This window comes from Elaeis guineensis, chromosome 4, assembly GCF_000442705.2.
Source record: "Elaeis guineensis isolate ETL-2024a chromosome 4, EG11, whole genome shotgun sequence".
NCBI classification, from domain to species: domain Eukaryota; kingdom Viridiplantae; phylum Streptophyta; class Magnoliopsida; order Arecales; family Arecaceae; genus Elaeis; species Elaeis guineensis.
The window spans coordinates 35,769,279-35,788,370 of record NC_025996.2 but is presented as its reverse complement, the minus strand read 5'-3'; the positions used below and the strand labels follow the sequence as shown (position 1 = coordinate 35,788,370).

Sequence of the window (19,092 nt, the reverse complement as noted above, 5' to 3'; positions counted from 1 at the left end):
TATTTTCCACATAATTGAAAATCCAATATCAACTTGCATTTAACAAGAATTAAACTAGCATCAGCACATAGATTATTAATGGACTAAAAATGGTTATATAAGCTAAAACCAAAATTTTCGCCCTTTTTACATCTTATCAAACTTGTGGATTGGTAATTTATGCAACTCTTCTGACTGACATATCTAAACTGTATTAGTTATTGTCTAGGCATGTCCTATAACATTTTCTAAGCTTTACTTATAAATTTTTAATCAAGTTTTCTAGGTATTCTAATTTTGGAGTTAACTAGAGCTCAACTTTAATGTCCAACAAGGTTGCAACTTAATTATGAATTTAGAAATTAAGTTCCAACAAAACTTCGAGCTGCATAATTTTTGGACTTTTATGAAATCTCATTGCATAAACAAGTACCATAATGAGATCATAGGTTGCTTTTTAAAAATGTATATAACATTACAAAATATAATGATTTTGTAGTATATTCAAAAGCATCTTACAAGTCTAGAATGATGACCAAGATGAATAAAATTAGAAGCAAATGCTTCCCCAAAGACTCTTGCAATTCTAATGTTTTGTATTGCAGAAGCGCTGAAAAGCATGCAATGCAAAAGGTGAAGAATTTTTATACCAAAAAAAAAAAAGGTGAAGAATTTACATGAGGAAATAAACCTAGAAAATTCCTGTAAAGTAAGATGAAAAATAAGCATATAAAGTACCTTAAATTCCTCACAAACAGGCTTGGATCAGGTGAGGTCTCTGCCTTTGCAGGGGCTGTGATGCATTCAAAGAACTTAGAAAATTGATGTATCTTTTTGGTATGTTTATGTTGTCCTTGGGTCTACTTCACCTTAGTGAAGTTCTTTGGCTATGAGACAACCACATGCTTATTTCTCTTATATCATCTCATTTTCGATTCCTTCAAAGGACTTGATTTTTCTTCAACATGGAAACTTTGTTTCGAGAAGAATATGGAATCACCAGAAACCAAACTCAGGAGTGATGAACCTTCACTATCATTTCAAACCATGAGATAAAGAACTCACTCATTGAATCAACCTGGGATGCTCCATCTCTCCATGTGTAGAGTGGTATAGAAGAGTTTCAAGAGCAAGCAGAGTTCATGGAAGAAATTTGTGAAGAACCCAGTACTAGTAGACCCAACACAAAAGTTTTGTTCATGAACGGCATAAATTTCAGTCAGTGATGTTGACATGATCCACCACCAAAACTCACTTTGTATTACTGGTTTACAAAATTATCTAACAAATTTATTAGGATTAGGCAAAGGGAAGAAATAAGATATCGAATTTAAAGTACTGGGCTTCATAACTTTCACCACATTTTGCATCATGGTAAAAAGATAAAAATTATGTGTGTGTACACGTATGTTTGTATGGGACAGATTTAGATAAGATCGATCGGATTTAGATTCAGAATCAGTTAGATCGAAATTGGACAATAGAGATTCTATATCAATGATCCAAATTATTAAATATGATCTACTACCTCAAACCTATTTGCATATTAAAAATCACATAATTTTGAGACTCCTAGTCTATGTACCAAATGATCAAAAAATATATCTAATTTTATTTTATTTAGACTGTTCAATTTTTGACTATTTGATGCATGCATTAGAAATCTCCAAAATGACCAAGTATAATCTTGTTATATATATACTTATACTTATTTATATATATAATATATATTATATATATATATATATTATATATATATATATATATATATATATATGTGTGTGTGTGTGTGTGTGTGTGTAAATGTATATATATCATATGATAGTGAAATAAATATTCATCATCCAGACAAAACATACATCTCATATTTTTCTTAGGTCTCAATGGCATTTTCATAGTCGAGAAAAAAGTATGTATCTGAAGAAACTGAGGAGATCTGTTTAGATGTTGAAAAGACCAGCTGCTTACGATGCCAGATTAGACAAGAGGTTTTTAAATCAGACAGTAAAATGATAAAACATGATTCACTGGAGCACTGAAGATAACAAGTCAAGCACTACTATCAAGCTATTTTGTGCAACCTTCCTTGATGCCAAGATAAGAATTCCTTTCATCATTGAGTTTGTGAGACATACGAAGGAATTAGTATGTATGTACAGTCCGTTACAAATATATACTGACCTAATGGATATAGATAAAATAATTTCAAGATTTGTCGGTAATGAGAACCTAGAGGAGCAATTCTAGATATGCCCCTAACCCATGGCTTGGAAGGCAGCCTTTCAACTTGTCGAGTGCCCGGCTTTCTAGCTGCCTTACCCTTTCCTTTGACAGGCCGAACATTGCGCCAATCTCTGTAAGTGATTTCTGCTCGTTGTTGGGGATTCCAAAACGGTATTGAATTATTTGCCTCTCCCTGGGTTTGAGAATCCTAAGAAGACCGCGCACATGCTGCCTCATCATCTGTTTAGCTATGCTGAGTTCTGGAGTTTCTACACCAGGATCTGCTGTGATCTCCTGCTAGAATTAATGAGGATGAGAAATCGAGCCCATCACTGAATACTAGATAGCAGCCACTTGATTGATGAAAAATTCAGAGAAGCATTGCTTTTTGTTTAAGAAAAATGTTTGAATTCTGCAACTCATATAGGAGAAATTTGTTCCAAACTCTCGCATGAATGATAAGAGAACAGAGAAGGAAATATCTGAAATTGAATCTAGAAAATACATGAAAAAGAATATAAAATACCCTAGAGACTACCATTTTTAGATGGACAACCATTTATGGTTTACTCCCTGTTGACTGAAAATTTATTCCCAGCCCTTAATTTCAATGACCATTTTACGTTCAGCTCTTCTATGCATAAACTTTCTCAGGAACAAACATGACTGTCTAAAAATGCCTAACTACGTACAAGAACTAAGCATAATTATTGCTGGCTAAACAAAATAAGTTAAACGAAAGAACCAATTGTTAAGTTCCCCAATATAAAAATCAATAACCAAAACATATCACTTTATGATCAGGTCCATTCCACTGGATTTTAATACGAGAGAATGAATAGACAAACTGAAACAGAGATCCAACATATGATTATGTGGATGGAGTATTGCTTCTTGAATGTTATGTAGCCAACACATGTATTAATGAATAAAATAGAAATATATAAAATGGTAATAAGATCCATTCGCTTGTACAGCTCAAAATGTTGGGTTACAAAGGCAGTCAAAGCAAACAAGATGCATGGTGCACATAGAAGAACGCTGAAATGGAGCTGTGGTAAAATTAGGACAGAGTGAGAAACTACTATGTTAGGTAAGGCATATGAATTGCATAGATAAAGCCACAAAAAACTAACTGGGACGATATGGGCACATGCAACGAGTTCTAAAGGAGGCATAGCACTAGAATTTTTCCATTAGGGAGCTAGAAAAATTGTTAAAACATTATTAATTATACCATATTGTTATTAGTATTCTTTGTAACTAAATGTCAAGAATAATTATCTACGATGAAATTACAAAGTGCAGGCACCTGAAATTTGACATCTTGATCTGTCCAAACACATTCCTGAATTGAGATTGGGTTTCTAGTGGTTAGCAACAGAGCTTCCAACTTCTCAACACTGATGCCAACCCGTTTTGCTATCTCTTCATTTGTTGGGGCATGGCCTTCTTGAATGAATAGTCTTCTTGCGTTCTTTATCCTTTTCAAAAGTCCGAACACATTCTCCTGCAACAACATCATGTATTAAAAGAACAAAATCATATAAAAGCACCAAGGATCAGGCACGACAAAAGTCATACCGGCAAACGAATGACCCGTGAATTCAAAAATATGGCTCTCCTAATTGATTGTCGTATCCACCAGTATGCATAGGTTGCAAATCTGCATCCAGCTTTTGGCTTGAACTTCTCCAGGCTCTTCATAAGGCCCCGGCTTCCCTCCTACAATAACACAAATGTGTTGATGCTTTAAGGATAGATAAGAGATTACTATTAGAAAAATCAGAAATACATGTGAAAATGAAAAAAAAAAAATCAGATCAAAATGCTTATATATTAGTCAAAAATTCCAACAAGGAATTTGTCAATAGAGCAAATAAAGAGTACTGCCATGTCCAGCTGTTACAGGCATGACATGTATTGTGCATTACTGATGTGTTGGATTTTTGTATTATTATAAACCAAGTCTCAGCGCATTCCGTAACTGCTCGGGCGGGGGGGGTGTGCTGGCAAGTTTCACAGTTATTTGGGATATGAAATATGAAAACTTGCTCTCCCCACCCCCAAACCCACAACCCCCACCCCCAGAAAGGAGCTTAGCAGAACTTTCAGCATATAGCGTGGAGCAATTCCAAGGACAACCCTAGTTCCCAGGATACAGGAACAAAAACAAAATGAAGTGCTACAGCCACTTAACAATGAGAAACGACACATGCGCATGCAGAGAAAACTGGCCAACCTGCAGCAGATCCTGAACACTGAGGCCCTTCCCTTCATACTGTTTAGCCACATGTACCACAAGACGTAAATTAGCATTAATCATCTTCTCTCGACTACGTTTTCCAGAAGAAAGGCAAGATTGCAAAACTTGGCAACTCATTCCAACAGCTTTAGCCCACTCCGATAGTGTTGGTTCACGATCAAATTGCAACCGAAGTCTCTGTTGAACTTCTTCCAATCTCACAACATCCTGTCAGCAGAGGGTTGTTGAGCACCTTTTAACAAACATCACTATACTTTTTAAGTCCACACAAATAATTCTGAAACTCGCAAAAGAGCATCTGAAGAAGACATACCTGTATCTGAACAAATAAATCCTTTTCTTCTTTGACTGTTAATAGTTGCTTTGTCTCAGGACCCCACAAGAACAATCTGAGGGGGTCATTTTGATTAATAAGACCCTTATCTATCTTTTCTTTCATGTCTGAGGTCATCAGCTTCGAGACCTCACGGGCAACATTGTTTGAATTCTTCCCAACCTTGCGTTTCTTGGACCGCCTCTCCAATAATCGTTTTGATCTAACAGCCATTACCTCTTTGATGGAAATATCCACTGTGGATCCTCTGTGGTTCAAACTGAAAACAGAAGATATTATAGTTCACCATAACAGGATAAGAACATCAAATCTTAAGCAGGAAAAGAACAAAGGCATTAAACTAATGAGAACCAAACCTAAGAAAATGTGATTCATCAAATTCAGCTGCTAAGATGTTGGACTCTTCCATTAATGACGCTGCTTTTCTTGAGGCCATCATGGCTCTTTTAACAAGGGCAAGAACCTCTGTTGGTCTCACAAAATCTGCACAATTCTCCAACTGCACTCCTTTGCTATCACTTTTTATTGGTTCCACGGCCATTGCTAATGGAGTCTTCTCCTCAGTGTACAGAGACAGAAATCTGAAACACACAATTGAAACAGGAAAAGGTTGAGAAATAAACAAACCAGTGTTAAGAAATTCATGTAAAATAATTGATCATAACAAGAGAGATGAGCCCAAGTTATCTTACGGATACCAGAAAACCTGATGATAAAGCAATTGCTGTTTGGAGTATCTCAAATATTGGGCAAATTCACACTTTTCCTTCTCCTCATAACATGATCTTCCACTCCTAACTTGCTGGTTGTCCTGTGTTATTTCTAATGTTAAAATTTAAGGGTATAAATGCTATGGGTAAAAGAAATGTACAAAAATAAATATGATTCTCCTGCCGGAGATTTAATCAAATCAACCTTTGCATGAACACTACAAAGTCAGAGCAAAATAAAGTCAGTGGGGCCATAGAATAGACATTTCTTAGGTGCCACACTTAAGAATTTAAAGCGATGAAAGTAGATGGCAATAGTTCAAAATTCAAATTATTATGTCACAAAAATGTTTTAGCTCACAAAAAATGAAGAATTCTCAGTTATAATTAGATCAAAGTTGCGTCAGAAGTTCTTTCTGTTGCTGTTTATTGGTAAAATGATAAGATCCTCCGAAGGAATGGCATTTTAGTAAGAGATTTTCCTCACCCTCTAAGTTGAACAGTACTATCTTCAACACCCAGCTTGCAAAGTTTTGAAAAGTCTCTTCATGGTTATCTATGAGATTCAACTCGCATTAACAAGTGTATCCAATGGACGCAAGATGATTGCTTTTCCTACCTTAAAAGTTGGGCACACACTTACATGGAAGGCTTCTTGTCTTTGTAGCAGTTACATTCACAAAGAATTTGAGATGAAAAAATTGTCAACAAACATAATGCATCAACCCTACTAAAGAAAGGAGAAATAAAGAAGAACTATTAAGGTCCTAGACACAGATTTATGGTGAATTTGAAGCATGAATGTTTCTCAGATAGACATACATGTGCACAACATGCACTTAGCAAAGCAGGGTGGGAGCAGATAACGAGATGTCAGAACTGATGTCTCAACATTGGATTTGAATACAATGGGATTGCAGCAGGATAAGAATGGGAATAAACAAACATTCAATTTAAACCATTAGCATCTTGTCCAGGTGACGCAAAATCTAGTAATCCTATTCCAATGCCAACATGAGTGGCTACCATGTCCTCTTTTGCAGTCAGATTCATGCACCATTGCCAATGTGTAGCATACTCAATCTCACTAACATAGTGTGCATGTTTGGAGCACCTCAGACACCCATATATACCCACAAACACGCATGTGAAGAAATTTTAGTACCAAGCAAGTCCTAAAACAGAGCATTAGAAATCTCTAGGTTTGACCCTACATGATGATCTTTGCTTCATCCAAGCTTGAATCTTCTAATCTAATTTCATGTATCACACAGCTTAAATTAATAAATTTCTTTCTCATAGAATTCATTGAGCTTCATCCTTCAAGATGTGCTAATTTTTAATCCTTTGACTCCTCAGTGTCCTCTGTGATGGACAGTTGACTGCCAACTATCTTACCCCAGATTAACAATTGAATCCTGAAACAACACAAAACATTTGACCTGCCCGTTGACCATCATACCTGTAACATAGCAAACTTATCAGTGTTTCTATCCCCTTGCTAGTCCCAAGCAGAAGAATAAGTTGCATCATGAAACAATCAATCAGCTACCACCATTGCATCCACTTGTTTTGTTCAAGTGCAATTTGCCCTTGATGTCTAAGTACCATGTCCAGAATTTGTCAGAAATCAAGAATTTTACTTTCCCACAGGTAGTGAAAGAACAATATACACATCAAAAATGATTAGTCTCTACCAAAAATAACCACCACAACTTTCACCTGTGCCTTCATTGTCATCAAATCTACAAGCACCTACATCCCATCATAAGCACCAACGCCAAGTTAACCTTTTCATTGAAAGAAATTTTGCAAATCCCAATCATTACACACAACATATCAACTCATCTCACAAAACTACTGCACCCACAAGCTCCACATGCATGTATGCACAATAAACTAATACTCCCATAGGCTAATTGTCATTTGATCTTTGCACCCTCATTTATTGCATGCATTTGAAAGCTAAGACTGCATCTAAAATATCACGCCCATCAGACACCAAGGGACATGCATGAACTGCTGAGCAAACTCCTGAAGAGAACACCAAAGAAGACTCTAAAAGCAAATATGTTGTTCAATAAAACTGTCCTATAATGCAGAACCACTCTCTTTTACTTCAAGAGCAGACGTAATATAATAAACCCAACATTTTTCCCAATCAAACTAGGAAAGAAACTCATCAAAGATGAAGGCTATGATCTAAACTAAAACCACACACTTGCAACTGAAAAGTAGTTCCTGATCCACAGGGTATTTGTTTCAAATGTCAGTTACATTAAAAATAGATCCAAATATAAATTATTGGAGAATGAGGATTTAACAAGATGACTCCAGATAATTGTGAAATTGCTTGATGGCTATGGTTATGCTTACAATATGTTGATATGCGTCAACACTTACCTGAACCCAAAAAACAAATAAATATTTAAGCTTGTTTGGAAAGAGAGTGAGCCTTGGTACAAAGGTAAGGTTGCCTCATTGTGACACAGAGGTCATGGGTTCGAAAAATTAAAACATCTCTACACAAGAAAATGAGGCTTTGTATTTCTGACCCTCTTAGACCCCATAATAGTGGGAGCCTCATGCACTAGGCCACCTTTTCTAGGCATATTTATTGTCATTTTGATTTCTTATTTTCTATTTTTAAAAATAAAATGACAGAAATCGAGACAAAAAAACATGTTTGATGCTACTATTTTTATTTCTATTCTTCAAAATTCATTTCTATTATTTCGAGAAAAATGATTAAAAAAATCTTTACTTTAAACAAGAAACTCATTTTTACCATCACCACAAACATCACCTCCACCATCGTCGTCGCTACCGCGACCTTTGATGCTACCCCACCACCACCACCACAACAATGCTATCATTATCGCCACCTCCATCACATTGCCAACACTTCCACTATCATTACAGCTAACGCCACCATCACTATCATCACCGCCTCCACACCACTACCACTAGCATCCTCGCCTGCACCACATCACTAGTATCCTGCCGTCACCACCACCCCTGTGGCTATCATTTCCACCACAGCAATGCCACCTTCGTCACCATTTCTGCCATATCACCACCAGTCACGGACACCATCACCATCTCCACTACCTCCACTGCTACTACCACTATCTCCACCATAATTGCCATGTTTATTTTTTAAAATAACTAACTATACAAACATGTTTATTTTTAAAATTAGAAAAACAGAAAATAGAAAAATGAAAGTGATGCCAAGTGACACATTATCATATAGGTTTGTTTTTTTTTTTTTTTAATATGCATTAATGAACAAGGGTATTCTTATCGACAAGAGCCCTAAATAACAAACAATTAGGTTCATACAACACACTGCAGGTTGACCAATCATAATTAGTAACCTACTACATATATCTAACTTCCACTGCTACATTAGAGGATTGCCACCCTACTTATACGGTTTCGAGTTTCGACAACAATTCCAAGGTTGCCAGAGTGATTTAACTAAAGCCATTAAAGTGAGGCAGCATGGCAAATACCAAAGTGGTTTCACAACAGTTATCAGACTTAGAATTCACATGTCTGAGGCCAGACCATCAACAAAGATGTTACTATAATGCAGTTATCACCTAGTTCCACTTTTACGATGAGGTCTACCTGGAAAATAGCACAGGAACTTTCTTTCCAAAATTGAAAAGCTCTAGATTGTATGCTAACACTAATTTATACATATCTGCATCTAAATCCTAAGCTTGAAGATGTTAAATTTGTACATCCATTCCAACATCTAAATTTTGAATCAGCAGCTTTTAAAGTAAATAAACCACCCATGAATTTAAACTCTTGAACTCAATGCTATTACTAGCCTAAAAAAATCCATTTCGGGTTCAAAGATTACAATGGAGTAATCACCACAACATGATACAGCACAAACTTCGATTGTAAGCTTTTGGAAGGGTTGTATTATGAGATTACCATGTGACTTGTGCAAGTAATCAACCACATGATTTATTGGCTTTGGTATCATGAGCAGTCAACAAATTAAATAGTAGCAAAGAGACAAAAGAAATTCATACCTGCCTACCATCAAGTCATTGCTATAAATATATGAGTCTCATATTCAAGTTAGCTATAGGAAGAAAAAGCATTGACCATAAAATTGAAGTTAGCATGAACTCCCTGCTTGAAGAAATGATTGAGAAGCTGAAACTTTGATTAAAATACATCAGTATCTCAAGGCAAACAGGAGAATCCCATGAGCAAGCCTATTATAGAGCAATTTTTGTTTTCAAGGTAGGGCATATGATGGTTATATTTGGCATGTGGTGATTTCCATAACAGTCATATAGTAAATGCTTGATCATAAGTTCAAGATCATAAGGTGCAATAAGATGAAAAAGCTAATGCTTATACTTTCATTTAAGCAGTTGTACTGTTCTCAGACCAATGACATGAGTTAGATGTAGAGACTTGGCAAAGAAGAGGATACAAAAACTAATAGTAACAGAAAGAGATAAAGTTTCATATGAATCCTACAGCAAGGGCTAAGCCTACCCTTAGACTTTAAGAAAGATTTAATCGGCCAAGATGAACTAACCACCAACAAAATATAATAAATAATAAGGATTTGCAATATATCCACAAACATGACATACAAAGATATTCTAGGAGATAGTAATGTAACAAAGCCATCAACATTAGAAAAGGAATTAATGGTATAGTATGTCTTCTTCATACATATGGGATGTATAGGATGCCAAGATACAAAGAACATTCTAGAATACTTAGTTGATCACTCTACAAAGTCATGATAAAACCAAGGATCCTTGTCCATTAAAACTAATCTCAGGTAGGCATGGTTGGGGGACTGGTTCAGTCGATCATACTGTCACCAACGTGTATGGTGGCCATAGGATTGATGAGATTGAGATGATAAAGTCTTTATGGATGAAACTCTGCTTTATTTCAGTTTAAGTTGGTTCTATTCTCAGCATTACTGCTTATTTTAAAACAAAATGGAGATTAGATCAATCTAATTTCAGTGTGAAGAACCTAGATAAGAAGTGACAAGTAATCAAGTGTCATGCCACCTAATCTCAAGTTCTTTATAACCAGTAGAAAACTAGAGAGAGAAAGAGAGACCACCCCAACCCTCTTGGGCATCCGCATGCCCCACCCACCCTTTCCTTCTCTACTCTCCTAATAACCCCAGGCCAACTGTCATTTTTGGGGCTATTAGTTTCTGTTTGTTTGGTTACTATTTCTCATTTAAATAGGGTCTAGTGCTCTGTACAAAGTTGGATAACAGTTTTGAGAACCAAAGAGCTTTCTTTTTTCTTTTACCCCCTTCTTGGAGCCTTCTACACATAGCTTTTTCTCCCTTTTTACTAATAGATATCCTCTCTTCTCAGTGTGATTCATTCTCATCTCCGCACATTTCTTTTCGGTCAACCGGGCAGAGATTGTTGAGCCTCTATCATCCAACTTGCTACAGCCTAAAGCTATGGTAAAATTTTGGACAAATTATCTTTATTTAGTGTTTTTGAAGCAATCTGATTAGGTTATAATATGACTGATGACATTTCCACAATAGCATCAGTATATTTTATCGTCAAGAACCACAAGAACATACTTTATATACATAACTCAAGATGTCACCTGAAAAACACTACCAAGTTATGGTTCCCACAATCCAGGGTCTCGGGAGCAAATTGGGAATAGACCTAACCTTTGGCATTTTTGTACACAAAATGGCTTCTCCAGGACTCAAACGCGCTTGTCAACCCAAGACTTTTCCCATTGCCGTAAGCAATGGCTCCTAGTTCTAGATATCACCTAGCAAAACAAAAATACTACCAAGGCAATGCATACATCAGGGCAATCAAGTCTAGGCAAGATATTTAGAGGTCAATTGTTTGTCCAATGATGTCCCAGCAACTAGCCCAAGGGCCTAGTACAACACTACTTCCTAGTTGTTCTAAACTGCATCACCAATTAGGTACATCTCCCAAGCCACCAACTAGCCTTCTAAGATTCACAAAAGGCCCCTTTTTGCCCAAAATTGCTTTGTCCAAGAAGTCAATGCAAATATAAAGGGTTAACTTCAAGTCAAAAACCTGCAATAAAATGATGCAAACATTAGATCGATTGTGCTTTAATCCATGAAGCTAAACCCATATAGATAAGGCTTGTTGGCTGAGGTTGATGTTAAGGTGTCAAACTCTTGAGTCCAATATAATACTGATCCCTCCCTAGAGTCTGTGTGTAAGAAAAAAGAGTAGAAGTTTGAAAAAGAACAGTTTCAAGTTAACAAGAATTAAACTTGCTGGAGCTCTTGAACAGTGACCAAAAAGAGTATGAGTCACTAATTTGTAACAACAACTGGAAGAAGTAACCACACCGAATGGCACAAGGAATATGTTCATAACTATGAATCAAAATGAATCAATCAACAATTGCCGTTATTATAACCACAGGACTAATGATGTTAAGCATGTGATTTGTCTCTATTAAAACAAAAACAATATGCTGAAGCATTACTTCTCAATGTAATATATTTTGAAAATTAATACAAGATCATGAGATACTATGCATCTTGTGGCCTTGTTTTAACATGATGAAAATATACAAAGTTGTGTTGTACATAGCTATTAAGAATTTTTTATTTCGGTTGTCAAATTTTCGTTTTTATACTTCCAAACCCTGCAGTTGCAAGAACCTCATGAACTCGGACACCCTTTTACCAAGCCATAGGATTGGAAATTAAAGATGAGATCACAGAAAAGTATTTGGAATGTTAAATATTTAAACAATTTTATAGTCTACAAGATATGAGACAGCGTGCCTCTTATATTGCATATTAAACAATATCATCAAATATTATGAATAGCAGTACAATTAAATATTCTGACTTGATCTATAGCAATTTCTTCTTCAAAAGGTTGACAATACACATCAAAAGTATAAGAATTGAAAAGAAAGGAAAAAAACAGGTAATAGCAGTGTCGAGTGTCGACTCAAATCAACTTTCAATAAAATCAACTTATGAATAACACTATTGCTAGCACAAACAGTGTAAATATGCATGTGCATGCAAGGTTGCGTGTGCTACAATAAAAATAACGCAAGGAGATTTACCTGGACATTTTTTTCTTCCTTGCTGATACAGTTGGTTTTATAATCATCATGTTGTTCATGTGAAAGAACTGATATAGGAAAATGACAAGCTATAGGTGTAGTTGGCACAGAGGTATTTGTCCAACTTGCTTGATCATGTAGCATTGGAACTACAAAACAAAACAATATGCAGACGATGTTCTTAGAGAACTAACATTGAATGAGGATTAGGAAGCCAGCTGATCAAGATGCAAGTAAATATATTAGAATTTAACAAGATTATGATCATGCTCCATGAGGCCTTTTAATGACTGGAAGAGTATGATTGTGCTCCATAAGGAGCTTAATCCAAGACACAGGATAAAGATTGTCCATCATCCAGAATTAGGTTATGAGCACTATGGAGGCTGAAAGTATAGCATTAGACACTCCACCTTCTGAAGATTAATGATTCAAAAAACTATTTTATGAATACACTTACTAGTCATTTTTTATGTTGATTGTAAAGCAACAATTGAGAAATGTGATTAAAAAAACAAATGCAAAAATGAAATACTCTTGCATCGAGACATCAATCAATAAGATATCATTTTAAACATCAGGCAATCTATTTGAATTTTGTTAGACCTGAAAAGAATTTTGCTATTTAACTTATTAAGCATCTGTATAGGACTATTGTTTAGGAAATATAAAGGGGAATGGTGTTGTGCCAATATGGTAATTACCTTTGATGCAATCTAAGCCAAGGTTCGAGGACTCGGTATCGGATTCCGTGCCGATCGATCAGTGGTACGGATCCGTATCGACCGGATCGGCACGAACTAACACAAACCAAAGGAAGCGAACCGGGAGGAAGAAAAGAGAGAAAGAGAGAGATAGAGAGAGGGAAGAAGAAAGAAAAGGAGGGAGGGGAAGCCATCGGGGAGGGAAAGCTGTCAGAGAGGCTGTCAGAGGCCTCCGCTGGCTGTCGTGGCCGCTGGATGGTGCACTCGATGCCTGCGGTGCCACGAATGTGAAACATGGGTGATCACTCCTATTTCATGAGGTCTTTTTTTAAAAAAATCCAGATTACGGTGAAGCCGATAGTGGATTTGCCGGCTTCACCATTTTTAATTTTTTTAAAAAATCTCAAAAAGTAAAGCCGGCAATGGGTTTGTTGGCTTCACTTACGTAATGGATTTGCCGACTTCATTTCAGTGAAGCTTGCCAGCTTTACTATTCATCGGTATTTTTAAAAGAACGCAATGAAGAAACAGTGACGGTCTCCTCTGTTCCACGACTGCAGCTTTGTCCGTGCATTTTCTGTCATCTGATGGCCACGACGGCCATCTGATGGCCACGACAGCCATCCGATGCCCTCCGACAGCCTCTTCACCGGCTGCACGATTCTCCGGTACCATCGCTCCCCCTCTCTCTTTCTCTCTCGTTTAAAAACCCTATTAGGTGACATCAAGCTATGGTGGAGGTCCTCCGGCAGCCACAGTGAGCCACCGCTAGCCTCCGACGGTGTCGTGATCTGTCTCTCTCCCCTCCTCTCTCTCTTCCTCTCTTTTCCTCTCTCTCCTCTGGTGTACCATTTTCTCGGCCGAATCGTCCCGATTCCCTGCCAATCTGGCTCGGTATGGGGTGTACTGGCTGGTTTAGGCTGGTACCAAATTTCATGAATTCTAAGTTGTTCAATGAGTAGAAACAATCTAATTGAACGACTAAATCAATCACTAGTTTCTGAGTAAATTACCTTACCATCCATATGGCACGAGTGCTTAAGCTGCAAACTATTAGGAAGACTTGTGCTTTGGATGCATTTGAGGATTACACAAGAAAGCTTTATAGTTGCTATTCAACCTCCATCTTTTGGACTCCAATATATAAGAATTGGACATGGTCCAAGACTATGAGAAATTATATTATAAAAGAAGATGGTAGTGTATGTACTTACCAAACTAATGTAATTCAAACTAATCTTGTATCTGTATTATGTGAGTTGTTTCTTTATAATTTTGTTTTGTGTGGTCCTTTGTTTAAAAGAGACATCTCAAGTTAACACATGATCCCTTATATATTCCATCAAAATGCTTGGTAGAAAATAAATGAAGAGCGGACATTTCTCTCTCATTTTACATAAGTCCTCCCACACTACACCTTATATCCAAAAACTCCATCCACATGTTTCTTTACTTATTTACATCCAACTCCCAATTCTCTTTTGAGTTTCGGTAGATTAATATGTTACCTTTTGTTCTTCTCTTTTCTACAAATATGCAGCTACAAGAAAAATATTCTTTAACCTGCTCCTCTATTGCCGTGTACCCCAGAGGAGCTTAAATTAGGTAGGTCTCTGTATGCTCAGAGAAGTTTGCCAGAACCCTATGTACTGGAGGTCATGAATACTCCTTTCTTTTTTCTTTTTTTTTTTTTTCGGTTTTTTGAGTGAAAATGGAGGAAGTGAGACACTTCTCCAGATTTATCAACCAGATACATTAATAGTTACAAGGGCTATTAAGAAAAAGCTGAAGATGAGAGAGAATAATAGGAAGGAACAAGTCAGACGATACAAGAACAGGGTGGATGCACCCAGAAAAGCAGAACAGCTTAGTGTGATGTGCTGATACTTCTCTCCAAACATCTTCATAGTCTGTTTTTCTCTGCTCTGAAGATCTTCAACCATTTTCTCGACCCTCTATTCTTCTCAGTGTAAAACGGGCTTCACTTCTGCTGCTTGCTTTCCTCTTCTTGCTTTCATAATCTCAAGTAATAAGACACTGCATAGCATTAATCATTGTGATTGAAAAGGAACCATCTGCATTCTGAAGTTGAGTGCATCAATGAAGGGAACGTCCTAAGGGGTTTCATGTGGCTATCTTTATTCAGAGCATAGATGTTTCGAGTGGCAAATATTCCTTTAAAGATAGCAACTAGCATTCTTCAATTCGGCTCGTCTAAACCCTTCTCTTTGCATTTCTTTGATCATTTTAGACGCATTTAAAATTCAAAATAAAAACTATGAATATTCTTCCTTGAGTAGATCAAATCTTGTTTATGCATTCTAACCGGAGAAAAACAAAGAAGAAAATCCCGTGTTTCTAAAATGAAAAAGAAAACACAAATCCTATACAGCTAAGCACAGAGCTAGGAGTGTGTCTAACTCATTGATGTTGTAGACTTAACCCCTTTAAATTGTACACACCAAATCAAATAATGAGAGAGTTTAAGGTTTTCGGTCATGTTTATGGTACAAGAAATCCAACTGCAAATCTAACCAGCTCTAAATTAACGGCCTGATCTATCAAAATCCTTCAAGAAAAAAAAAAACAACATCTTATATTCAATCAATATAAAGACTAGATTCACCGCTCAAGCTTAGTAAAATCAAGAAGACAAATGAAACATCTCAAAAAAAGAAATTTCAAATGAACCGTAGGATTACCGATAGAGAATTACCTGAAGTGGGGGAGCGATTTCTAAGATGGGTTCTTGTGGGATTGGGTGGGGGAGAAGCGAGGAGCCTCCTTCCAGCCTCCATCTCTCGGAAGAATTTTGAGTTGGGATGATGAACGTATTCTTCTCCACCCTATCTATCTATTAATCTATATCATAAAAAGATTGGCACGGCAGCCCCTCCAGCGTAATGGATGAGGTACTCTTGTACCGCTGCTAGTGAAGCGAGGGAAGGCTGACGCTGCGTTACCATTATTACCAATATGCCCTTCTCCTTAATCTTTTCTCCCTGGCGTTTTATTAAAGGACGACGTTATAAATTTATAATCATTAAAAAATAATGACTCGGTATCTTCGCGTTATGTTGTAACGGAGTCCAGACGGAAGCGGCATACAGGAAAACGAGGTTGAGGGAGCTGAACGAATGGGGGTCCATGAACGACTTCGGGTTGTACCATTGTTACCAAAAAAAAAAAAATCATAATACATGTTTAAGAACAATAAGTGAAAAGACAATACAGTTACTTTTTTTATCTTAATCATAATGCTCTTGTGACACCCATTATAGTAGTTATTATTTTACTATAACACTTAAATTAAAATACTATAATTATTACTAAGGTTAATAATTACTTGGGGAATGTGCGCTGAAAATGTTATCTAAAAGTTTTTTTTTTCTTTTCTTTTCTTTTCCCCGTCCTTCTTGCCCCGTGGAATTGTCTTTGGGTATTTTGGGTCGGAGTGTAAGATTTTCTGTGGCCCAGCCACGGAGAAGGGATGGCACCCAGCGGCAGCCATGGAACAAAAGGGAGGCAATTCTCTGGCCAGTATGAGTGCAACTTTGGTTGGGTTGAACTGAACCCAAATTGCCCATCTACTTGTTGGGCTCGACTGGATCAAAAATTTGGATTGAGAGTGGTTTTCAAGAGATCACTATCACCAGCTGTAACAACCACTTCTCCGTGTTCATGTTCATGAGCTTCATGAAATGATTAACGGTTTCCACCACTGTATACATACAAAGGAATGGAATAGTAGCAAGTATATGATTCATGAATTCGTAAAGGTAAGTTATTCTTTGTGGATTTATTCAGGGGAGAAAGTAGAATCTGTGGCATTAACCTTTGAAACCAAAATAGCAGAATTCACAAGTCTGAAACCATGTGATCGGAAAATTCAGAGTTGAACCCCTACTCATTTTGGAATTGCAATTTATAGAGTTACTCAAATCAAAGAAAAAATTGTTTTCATTGAGATAAGAATATTTTCATTCAAAGATTTGCTGAGGTGTATTTATTTTTCTAGTAGCCATCCATATATTATAATTTGATGGCTTGCATCATTTTCATTTACTGGCTATAGCCTGTTATATCTCATGATACTGTGAGGCACCGGGATTTCTATAAACTAGCGCATGCATATGGTTATTAAAGACTTTTTAGTATATTGTTACCAAAAAAAAAGGACTTTAGGTATATGATGGATTTTAATATGAATTAAGATTAATATGTCTTCCTCGTAAAAATGTTTATCACTCATTTGGTATTACGTGTTCTCAATCTAGTTCAATATTTGTTACAATCAACAAATTGCCATAGATTTGGATTTTGGGAGGGCCTAAAACACTTATTCTGCACAAGGTCACGGGAATTTTGACTTGAGTTTCCTCTTGATCTCATACTTAGAATACAACAACAACGAAATCTTTTTTTATAAAAGTTTAGCATGGTTAAACCAAACCTTTAAAAAAAAAAATCCTTTTAGAAATATTTTCTTAGAGAATGGCAATATTAGAACTTTTTAGAAGCTTAGCATTATTTAAGCCTAGCGGAGAATCTTATTGCGGTTTCTTCCACCAGTCTAGCAACGTCGTAACTCTTTTATCAAAATTTACAATAGTTTATGCTTTAAAGGAAAAATTATTTAGGATTACTGTATCATAGTTTTATTAATATTTAATTCAAACTTTTCAAACACCGCTTGTTTTTTTGTTATTGGACTCTCTTTGAAGAGAGCTTTAAAAGTTATATGGTAAGGTTATGGCTTTATACGAAATGAATTCGAATAACAAAATTTTGTAATTGGATGTTGTTTCATAAGAATGTAGGGTGGAAGCGGGCCGGGCCATATCTCTGTCTGGACTAGGTCTAAAATATTTTTTTCGAGCTTTGGATTCGATTAAGTTCAAAAATTTTTGAAAAACTCAGACATAAATTCGGCCCGAATCCGATTGGCTCGGCCCACGACCCACACCATTTCTCTTCCCTCTCTTAAAAAATTGAAAAAAAAATCCTAAGCCCTAATCTGTTTTGGCCACGATGATGACGACTAGGTCTCCGATGATAATGATAACCTCCAAGAGCTCGAGCTCGGCCTAGTTGATAATAGCGACATCAACGAAGGTGACGCCAATCTCCAATGAACACAAGCAATACTGCTAGTATGCTATAAGTAATCTGATAAGAATAACTGATCTAATGAAGCTTAAAATCAACCAAATAAAAGAGCTTTTTACATATGAGATAGTTTGATTGAGTAATCCTTCCATAAAATTACCACAAATTTTGCATCAAATTAAAATAAAAACTAACGAAAAATAAGATCGACTCACTGTTGGAAATGATTTTACACGTTGATAGGATAGAGACAAGAGAAGAGATCGAGAAAGTCTCAATCAGCAAGGCCACAAGCCCGAACAAAAAGGAGAATAGAAAAGAAGTGGTGAAGGAGAAGAAAATTTTGATACAACATCCAATCAGAATCCAAAAAGCTCTCTTCCCCCTTAGTTCTCCACCTCCTCCCTCTCCCCCTTCTCCCTCTAAGACTGCCAAAGGATCCATTTATAAGAATAATTAGTTGAAATCCATGGCAGCTGCTGAATCCCCCTGCGATCTCCGATTGCCGAAAGTAGTTTCCAATGTTGGAGAATGAGAGACCGAAGGTGATTTAGGGCATCGATGGGGAGAAAATGGGGTAAAATGGAGTATTTGTGTGACTAGAGGGAGGGAGCAAGGTTCCAAATTTGAGGGTTTGGGATTTACTAGCAA

At 36.6% G+C, this 19,092-nt stretch overlaps 1 protein-coding gene across 1 annotated transcript; it reads right to left on the bottom strand.

The window, feature by feature from the left end:
• Nucleotides 1-2,036: 2,036 nt before the first annotated feature.
• Nucleotides 2,037-16,263, bottom strand: LOC105033810 (RNA polymerase sigma factor sigF, chloroplastic). The gene is made up of 9 exons (XM_010908738.4): nt 16,049-16,263; nt 12,629-12,777; nt 5,495-5,613; nt 5,159-5,383; nt 4,782-5,061; nt 4,445-4,675; nt 3,787-3,927; nt 3,515-3,712; nt 2,037-2,496 (listed from the first exon to the last, which is right to left on the bottom strand). Exons 1-9 carry the CDS (start codon nt 16,128-16,130, stop codon nt 2,209-2,211), a joined length of 1,713 nt encoding a protein of 570 aa, XP_010907040.2. The 5' UTR covers nt 16,131-16,263; the 3' UTR covers nt 2,037-2,208.
• Between the last annotated feature and the right edge of the window lie 2,829 nt (nt 16,264-19,092).